The sequence below is a fragment of the Akebia trifoliata genome, chromosome 3 (assembly GCF_017979445.1).
Source record: "Akebia trifoliata isolate Shusen 1 chromosome 3, ASM1797944v1, whole genome shotgun sequence".
In the NCBI taxonomy this organism is placed as follows: Eukaryota; Viridiplantae; Streptophyta; class Magnoliopsida; order Ranunculales; family Lardizabalaceae; genus Akebia; species Akebia trifoliata.
In genome coordinates, this window is record NC_141377.1 from 56,599,588 (window position 1) to 56,609,481 (window position 9,894).

General features: G+C 36.0%; 1 protein-coding gene across 1 annotated transcript; it reads left to right on the plus strand.

The window, feature by feature from the left end:
- The first annotated feature begins 327 nt into the window (after positions 1-327).
- Positions 328-8,225, plus strand: BSK2 (BR-signaling kinase 2). Its single transcript, XM_086437137.1, has 9 exons — positions 328-926; positions 1,019-1,154; positions 1,820-1,953; positions 3,150-3,255; positions 4,356-4,441; positions 6,236-6,424; positions 6,595-6,753; positions 7,058-7,171; positions 7,615-8,225. The coding sequence occupies exons 1-9, from the start codon at positions 627-629 to the stop codon at positions 7,864-7,866; spliced, it is 1,476 nt and encodes a 491-aa protein (XP_086293263.1). The 5' UTR covers positions 328-626; the 3' UTR covers positions 7,867-8,225.
- Positions 8,226-9,894: the final 1,669 nt, after the last annotated feature.

Sequence of the window (9,894 nt, forward strand, 5' to 3'; positions counted from 1 at the left end):
TTCGAATACCAAGATTCAGATATTGATATATGCTTCATCTGATTCAAACCTGGACCATTGCCAAACCAATATGAAGCTTTGTTTGATCGAATCTGGGTCAAATATGATCCGATCTTCATTCTGTCCCATATCCACCCTGATCCGGACCAGATCTATTGACAGCCCTAAAATACACAACAAAAGCACGTTAAATTTAATAACTGACAGCCGTGTGCTAAAGAACATGTTAAGTGGCGAGCAAAATGATCTGGAGTGATTTTAGATATACAACATTCGAAACACAAGATACTTTCTCGTATTTAATTTTATTTTTTCGTGATTTTAGAAGTTGCAGCAGTAAAGCTGCAAGTATCATGGAGTGTTGCAGAGTTAAAAAACTACTTCTCAGTTCTCACTCTTCTCGAAACGCTACAAAACACACCCAAACAGCAAACTAAAAGTCTCTCCGTTAGTGTTACCGTTTAATCTCACGTGCTCCATAATCTCCTTATCATGTGACCTGCTCTTCCCTTCCTTCTGCTATCATCATCATCCCTCTCCCCTCTCTTCTGCAACCGAAATCCATTTCAGCTACAACCTTCGTTCATTAATGGTGGACTTGGGTTTTTTAGATTAAAAAAAAAAACATGGGTTGCTTACAGTCCAAAACCAGTAACGTTCAATCACCAGACGAAGAATCTTTACAAGCTGAAAAACCAGATCTCGCTAATGGAGATCAGTCGGATCAAGATCAAGTTCCGGTTTTCAAGGAATACGGTTTATTGGAGCTCAGAAACGCCACAAACGGATTCAACTCAGAATACATAGTTTCAGAGAGTGGAGAGAAAGCTCCTAATGTAGTTTACAAAGGAAAGCTCGAGAACAATCGATTAGTCGCCATTAAACGTTTTTCGAAACAATCTTGGCCAGATTCGCAGCAGTTTGTGGTAAGTATCCGATTTGGTATATGGTTTGGTTAATTATGTTTAGGTTTTGGATTAATCGTGGATTGGATAACTTTGTTCTTGGATTATTTTAGGCGGAAGCAGCAGGAGTTGGGAAAGTTCGGCACAAAAGATTGGTGAATCTGATTGGATGTTGTGCCGAAGGAGACGAACGGCTGTTAGTGGCCGAGTTCATGCCGAACGACACTCTTTCAAAGCATCTTTTCCATTGTATCACTCTCAAATCTTGATCTTCTCTTTTAATTGTAGTTGATGTCGAGTGGAAATTAGGGTTTTAAAAGTTTGGTGTGACTCAGCTGAGTTGATTGTGTGTCACTGAGTAATGGTGGAATCTATGTCGGCAGCGTTTTGTTGATGGATCACATTACAACAAAATCCGACAAAGAAGATTGGGTTTTATCTCTGTTTTAAGAACCAAATCAATAATTGGACCAAATGTTTCTCAATTTGGTCAGACACTCGGACCGATTTGTTTTATTTGTGGAACAATAATTTTAGGTTACTTATTTATTTAATTACTTTATACATCTCTAGAAAGTAAAGATAATTTCTATAATCTTTTTAATAAACTGCTAAATGGTCATCTGTTTGATTATATGTTGAAATTAGGTATTTTTTATAATTAAAATTAATGATTTTATTTAATCTTATTTGATTTTCCTAAAATAATTATAATAAGTTTGTATTATTAAGTTTTGATTATCAAATATCCGTCCCTTTGAGGAAATTTTGTATTTTAGGTTCGGTAGGTTTGAGGGTTGATCCATTTGAACCGGACCAACATTCTTACAGAATTGGGTCGGGCCTCCGGTTTGATTTTTAAAATCTGGGTTTTGTTCTGTATTGTTGAATTGAGTTTAATTTGTTTGTTATAGGGGACAAGCAGCCATTGCCATGGGAAATGCGTTTGAGGGTCACCCACTACATTGCACAGGCACTTGACCATTGCAATTCTGAAAATAGGAGAATTTATCATGATTTGAATGCATATAGAGTTCTTTTTGATGAGGTATAAAATCTAGTATTGTTTATAAATTTGGAGAATTTATCATGATTTGAATGCAGTAGAGTTCTTTTTGATGAGGTATAAAATTTAGTATTGTTTATGCCCTGTAAAATGTAGTTCATTTGTTTCTCTTCATTATGTTTATTTTGAATGCATTTCAAATCTTGATTGCCCGTACCATATTGTTGATTTCATGACTCACACATGCAACATCGAAAGTTATTTTTTTGAACAAGGTAGCTTGAGTGTACATTTTGACTTTCTTAACATTGTTGATTTTTCCGTATTATTTAAGACCTTTTTTTTATCGCCCCCCTATATTATTGAATTAATGAGAATAATTACAAGATAGATCATCTTACTTAATTCTCGAGAGCTCTTGAGGAATGGAAAGAATGTCCTTGATCAAAATAAAATCTCTACCCATCCCACCCAAACGAGCTAAGAAATCTGTTGCTTTGTTAATTTCCCTCCAATGATATTCGAAATTGCGAGAAGCAAACAATGTAGAGCTCTTGGATTTCTCTAACTAATGATATTATTGATGACTTTTGATTGAGCTTTCACGCTTATATAACAAAATTGTGAGATTTTTGATAAATAAATTTTTATTTGACTTTATGCATCTAATTTCAATTTTAACTGGCTTGAAAGAGAAGTATTATAAGCAGAGATTGTCCTTCTTATTTGTGGATTTTCTATGTACGCATGATTTAGAAGGATCTCCAACTTGCTCTGTTCACTATTCTAAAATAATATAGAAGTTACATAAAGGAATTTTTTATTGATTTGGGGAATTTTATGTCTTTTATTAAACTTAAAGTCAATCTTTTATCTTCTACTGGGTTGTTCCTTTGATGATCCTATTTCTTGTCTAATTTGATTTCTTGTAAATTGGATGCCACCAGTGTAATTTATGAGGAGTGAAAAATTGACTTCTTCTCTAGTACTGTACAAGATCAAATTTGGGAATTATTTGTTATCGTGTGCTTCATTGTCGTCTTTGAATTTTTGTAGACAACATTTGAATGCTGAATTGGCCTAATCCATCTGTTGAGATCGAATCATCGGTTGAATTTTTATTTTTTATTTTTTATTGATCGCAAGGACTATTCTTTGCTCTCAAATTATGTGGTATTGCACGTTCAGTGACAGTGAACTTCTCCATTATCTAACTTACTTGTTTGCATTTGTGCTAGGATGGTGACCCTCGATTATCTAGTTTTGGCCTTATGAAAAATAGTCGAGATGGGAAGAGCTATAGTACAAACCTGGCTTATACTCCGCCAGAATTTTTGCGCACAGGTAAGATTCAGTTGCCTCCTTTATTTGTTTATGGGATGTTCTTATCCCTGCTCCACTTGCACTTTTTTTTTCCTTCATTTTTCTTTTAAATGAATTTTAGATCTTTTTTTATGAACGATACTCTCTTGTGGAAAGAACAATATTTAACGTGTATACGATATTGGAAATCAATAAAGCGTGTTAGATATTTATGACAGGATGGCTATCTTTTAACAAGTGCTATTTGCTTAATTGGGGGCTGTTTTGGCCTCCTTTTTAGTATTGTTATCTTTTTTATTTTATAAAATCTTATACTTACCAAATTTTTTTTTACTACCCAGACTTTGACATTAGCCATTAGGTGGGTGATGGTCTTTATATCTAAAGCATCAAAAAGGAACTTCAAATGCAGAAGTCTTGTATGTCCTGTTGACATTAGAGATTATATTTGACGATTCAAGTTAGTTTTTAGGATATAAAGTTTTAGTGTGTTTTTTTCCTTGTTTTTTGAAGGATAGGGGCCACAGCATGAGATAGTATAGAAATGGTAAGCATATGTTCTCAGTTTCTTCTGAACCCATAGTTTCATGGTGGAAAGCTGGCTTTTTAACTATGCTTGATTAATAATCCCCTACCAAAAAATAAATATTACATTTACCTTTATATTTCCAGAGCTATTGTTCTGTTTTATATTTCATTATTTCCATCTTTTTTATGCTCTGCCCTATGCAGTAATCAGGTAATATCTTGTAAGTCAAGAATACTGGCCCATTAAATGATCATCGGTTAGAGATTCATGGTTCCTGATATTATACTCCTTTCATTGATTAGTTCTTTTGTAATGCTCTTGTTCTATGTCGTTGTTTGGGACATAAATAATGTAGTTCTCCATTATGGGTTGCTTTGCTTGTTAGATATTGTCTTCTTTGTGTATCCATGAAGTTTCTGTTCAATAGCATATCTTGTAGCACACTTCATATGCATTCATTTATCAAAATGTGTGCATGCAAGCATCCAAATGTACGTGTCCCTATTTTCTTGGACTTCCTTTTGTATAAATGTGGAATTTTGGCTATCCCTTTTACAGTCATAATAACTTGGTGGATTCTCAACTGGTGCAGGCAGGGTCATCCCAGAGAGTGTGATCTACAGTTATGGAACTGTTCTATTGGATCTTTTGAGTGGGAAGCATATCCCGCCTAGCCATGTACGATAAATTCTACTCTATCTTCCATTTGGTTTGTTCTCCATTCTTTTAGGATTAGTGTGGATACTCAATGAACTTTGTTCTTGGACAAATCAGCCCCATATATCTCATGTCTTGGAAGTATTCTGCACTATATTTTGATGTCATTACCTTGTGTGGAAACCTAGGAATATGATATCTTAACAAATTAACTGTGCATATGCATAATTCAAATAATAGCTGATCCTTTGAATACTTATGCCATTTAAACGCTAAACTACGCTAATGATTCAAATATTCAAATAATAGCTGGTCCTTTGAATGCTTTATTGGTGCTACTGGGAAAGCTTGCTAAAACTAGGAATTCTACTGAAGAGAACCAAATGTTGATCTTCATTTGCATCATTGCATGTGCTCATGATTAAAAGTTTGGATCACAATTTCGGCTTCGTGTCTGCCAAACACAATTATGTATCTTCTATACAGTCAATGCCGATTAAAACACAGGAAAACACAAATAAACTCACAAAATTTGTCAATATAAAAACATGATTTTTTTTTTTAAATATTGGAGCAAGAAACATAGAAGAACGTGAACAATTTTACATGAATTATATACACATATGTTTGCTTCTGCATGCGTGCGAGTGCAAAGAGTCTTAAGTACAAATTAGGTATTGAACCAATCTTCACCCTTTTCAAGGCATCCGACCCGTTTACAAGTACATTTCTCTCCCTCTCTCTCTCTCTCTGAGGTGTTTCTTGCTTGTCAATCTTAACTAGTATTTCATCCCTATGAATGTCCTTCACTGCACACTGTCTTGGTTCTACCTTAAAACTCTTAATTTTTCTAAGGTATTGCACAGTTTTGAACTAGTCCCTATATAATTTTATTGATCAATTATTACATCATCTACAAATAAAAGTATTACATCATCCACAAATAACGTTCTCTAAGTTGCCTCTACTTGAACATGAGCAGTTAATTCCGTTCATAACTAGTGAAAAAGGTATGGACTTAGGACCAACCCCTGGAGTAAACCTGTTGTTGTTAAAAACCTTGTTGTCTCATCACCACCAGTTCTTCCAACATAATTATAGAACTCCATCATACATGCCCTTACTAATGTCAATATACTTTCTCTGGTCCTTTCCCATGAAGGATCGAGTTAACACAACCAGGCTTTATTGTATGTTTTTTGCAAATCAACAGAAAGCAACCTCCTTGCATGTATTTTTAATTACTAGTCCATATTTGTATACATTGACTGCATTTCTTGGTTATAGTCTTATTCATTCATATTAGGAATTTCATGTTCAAGATATATGAACTGTGCGAGTGAAAGTATAACCTAATTTTCCAGTGACTTTGTACCCTTTTCCGCCTTTCAATACACTTTCATCCCGGGTTTGCATGATGGGCAAGCACTTCTTTTGAATTTGTGCCCTTTTTTGCCGCAGTTCTGGAAAATACCTTGTAGCCTCAACTTATAAGAAGTAGATATTTTATAGGCTTCTAGCCAATGGATGTGGGGGCAATTCCAGCACTTAAGCATCACGTGTCACTCGTGTGTCTCTCTAGTAAGAATGATGTGTTTGAAGGTTCATTTCTTCTTAATGATTAACAGTACTACACCTGATGCTTACATTGGTGTTATTTTGTTGCATCTAAGTTCATTGGAACTTGTGATCTACAACTATGGTTTTGAGACACTATGATCAGTCTGCCTTCACGTGTATATAGTGCATAGTTATGTCAAGAGCCTGAAACTGTTGTGATTTTGGTCGGTTGTAAAATGGTTGCTACTTTTGCAGGCCCTAGACTTGATAAGAGGAAAAAATGTATTGTTGTTGATGGATTCATCACTCGAGGGACAGTATGCTAATGAAGATGCTACAAAGTTGGTTGAACTTGCTTCAAAGTGTCTTCAATCTGAGGCTAGAGATCGACCAAATACTAAGTTTCTTCTTACAGCAGTAGCACCCCTTCAAAAGCAGAGCGAGGTGCAAATTTTATTTATACTAAGTTTGATCTGAAAGTGAAGTTTCTTTCGGCTTCTGTGATTTTCTGCTTAATACTTTCACATGAAAATGTAGCTTCTATCACCTTTCACAATGTTCTGCTTTTTATTTGTGCTAAACTCTTCCTAATATGTTCTCATTGGGATTTCTAGGTGACATCACATGTTCTAATGGGTCTACAAAAGACTCCCGCAGTGCTACCAACAATGCTTTCTCCGTTGGGAAAGGCTTGTGCAAGGATGGATCTTACTGCTGTGCATGATATCTTGCTTAAAACAGGTTACAAGGATGAAGAAGGTGCAGAAAACGAGGTGAGACGAAGCTGACTTTGGCTATCTTTTATGTTCCTTTACTTTCAGTGGAAAATTATGTGCTTAGTTAAAAACATGATAGTATGTCATTGTTATTGCCTTGATTTAATCAGGGCTCAAAATGTTAAAAAATATTTGCCACCATAAATATGTTTTCTTGTGTCATGATATCTTTAGACGTAAAAAAATATTAGACCCCTTCCATGGGCAGCACAAGAGTGTTTTTTTAACGTGGTACTTTTTGATTTTGGGGCCTTGACAATCTCACATTTTAGTGTGTTTTGACAATGGTGTCCATATGAAGCTATCATTTCAAGAATGGACGCAACAGGTGCAAGAAATGTTGAATACAAAGAAATTTGGGGACATCGCATTTAGAGACAAGGATTTCAAAAGTGCCATAGATTACTATTCAAAGGTATTCCTATTTTCCTTTTTTTAGCGTTCATTTTGTTACTGGAAGGCATAAAACTCTTTCCTGTTTTTATTTGCAGTTGAATGTATAGTTCCCATTTTGTTTCTATATTTATTTCGTAATTTTGTTCCTGTTGTGATTTGTATTCCAATTTTAGGTTCTCTCTTTTTCACTAATATCTAATTTGTAAAAGAAATCCAATTAGGTTTTTCATATTTTGAGGTCCAAAATCCAAAATCCAAAATTTCAGACCTCTCACATTCCATTGTGCCTTTTACAAAACCTGACGACCCGAAGTTTCATATTGAATACTCATGCATACTTTTAGTTTTTGTCTTCAGCTCTCTAATAATTTTGTGCTCTTCACACCAATTGTTTATTGGATCAAATATTTCATGCTTGGATCCTTCAATAACTGAATTGTACATACTTTTTGTCATATACAGTTGGTGGCAATGATGTCTGTTCCTTCAGCTACTGTCTTTGCAAGGCGGGCCCTATCTTACCTGATGAATGGCCAGGCAGAACTGGCCCTTAGAGATGCCATGCAAGCGCAGGTGTGCATGCCAGAGTGGCCTACTGCCTTCTACTTGCAGGCCCTTGCTCTCTCCAAACTTGGAATGGAAACCGATGCTCAGGACATGCTCAACGATGGAGCTGCTTTTGAAGCAAAGAAGCAAAACAGCTGGCGTGGTTAAAGTTCAGACCCCATGGTAGAAAACTAAATCCCATCAATCTTTGATTGCCGCCATGTTCATGTTGCTAGCATAATGCAGGTGGGCCAAAGCCGAGCTTGAAGAGTGAAGTTATCAGGGGAAGTTTATAAGGTAAGAATTATTTTCAGTTAATGCTACTACTCTCAGGTTAACAACACAGAGAGAAAGGGAGGAATGTATAAAGTATTGTTAGAAGATAGGAATAAATAGTTAAGGAATCGTAAATCAAATTGACTGCTTTTGAATTCTCTCTACTTCCGCTGCTGTTTTATGTCTTGGAGAAGTAGTTGGGGCTATGGGAATTGGTTCTGAAAGCAAACACATTCAAATGAGGTTTTGCATTCCTGTGGTTGGTACTTAAAAAGAGCTTTTTAGTCATGCTGGAGTAACATTGAAATGTATAACCATATATGCTTATATGTGTACCACCACACCAGAATGTCAGAATCGATGTACGTTTTAATGGTACTTTAGCATTATCCTTATGGAAAATAGGGTTTCTACCCTCTCATGCAAGGGAAATAATATTCGTTGGATGAGTTGATTGTGTCATAATCAGGAGACTTAGGCTTTCTTGGTGTTTTCATGATTGACTTTCAATGGTACAATCTTGGCTTTATCTTGGCAAAAGGATCTTTTATGCTCGTACTTTAAAAAAAAATTAAAAATTTGGAAAGAGTTTAATGATCTCAAGAGCATTAACATTAGGGATATGTAACACATTTCTCACTTTAAGGGTATGTTTGATTGCATGGAAAGTCACTTTCCATGGAATTTGAAATTCATGAAAAATTAGTTGTGGAAAATAGGTAGGGTTGGAAAATCAAATTCCATTGTTTGATTTCACATGGATAAAATCATGGAAAAATATGAGAAAAAAAAAAAAAGAAGAGGAGGAGGAAGAAGATGATAGGAGGGGGAGAGGAAGAAGAAGATGACGAGGAAGAGGGAGGGGGGAGGATGAGGCGACAATGGTGGCGATCACGACGACGGTGACGGTGGTGATGGAGGTAAGTGAGGAAGATGGGGGGGAACGTGGTGGTAGTGGTGGCAGATGAGATGAGGGATGGAGAAGAAGGAGAAGAAGAAAAAGAAGAAAAGAGATAGAAGGTGGTCGGAGACGGAGCCGATGGCGACGGCGATGGTGACGACAACGACGACGACGAGGTTAGTGTAATGGTGATGGTGGTGGTGATAGTGGTGGTGGTGGTAGGGAAGAATTGATGATGGAAAATATGGGTGGATTTCATTTCCACGTGCAATCAAACACTTGAAAAATGTCATTTTCCATGGAAATTGATTTTCCACCCTATTTTCCATGTGCAATCAAACATACCCTAAAGGTTTTGAAAGATAATTTTAGGGGGGGAAAAACCAACGTTTAATGATCTCAAGAGCATTAACAATTTTGACCCAAATTTAATCTTCTACTTGATAACTTAAAAGGGATAATAAGATGCTAATTTCTGTGTTGGGTGTACCAAGAACCATTGAATTGTTGAGATGTCATATGGCAAATAGCTTAGATGATGGAGGGTTGATGACTTTGATGGGGGTGAAAAAAACCCAATGGTAAGTAATTCAAATTTGTAGATTTGACACAAATTTAAGAACAATGGGTCTTGTGGCTTTAACCGATTGACTATCCTTATGGTTGCCATGTCTCCAAGGATTGGAAACTTGTGATGAGTGGCCATTGTTCTTGCAATACAAGGACTGTGATGCATCTTTAAACGTAAATAAATAGGGTGGTTGTAGTACGTGGTCATGTTGAAAGTTCATCTTGAAGTCTTAATTTGATCCGTATCTCCAAACTATGAAGGATACAGTGTACCTTGTCGAATCACTTTTGAGTGTTAATTTGACCCTTAATGCTAATGTGTAACATGCTACAATTCCTGAGATTGCAAAATATCGTTGCACTTCATCATTAGTACCATTAAGATTTAGGGTTATTCACCTTCCCGCTACTTCGTCTTCTCGACTTGTGTACATTGTGAACATGCTTGT

Bases quoted from the DNA above. Each gene is read 5' to 3' on its own strand.
- BSK2 (XM_086437137.1), top strand. From the start codon at position 627: ATGGGTTGCTTACAGTCCAAAACCAGTAACGTTCAATCACCAGACGAA. The intron at 927-1,018 runs GTAAGTATCCGA...GGATTATTTTAG, and splicing joins CAGATTCGCAGCAGTTTGTG to GCGGAAGCAGCAGGAGTTGG. The intron at 7,172-7,614 runs GTATTCCTATTT...TGTCATATACAG, and splicing joins CCATAGATTACTATTCAAAG to TTGGTGGCAATGATGTCTGT.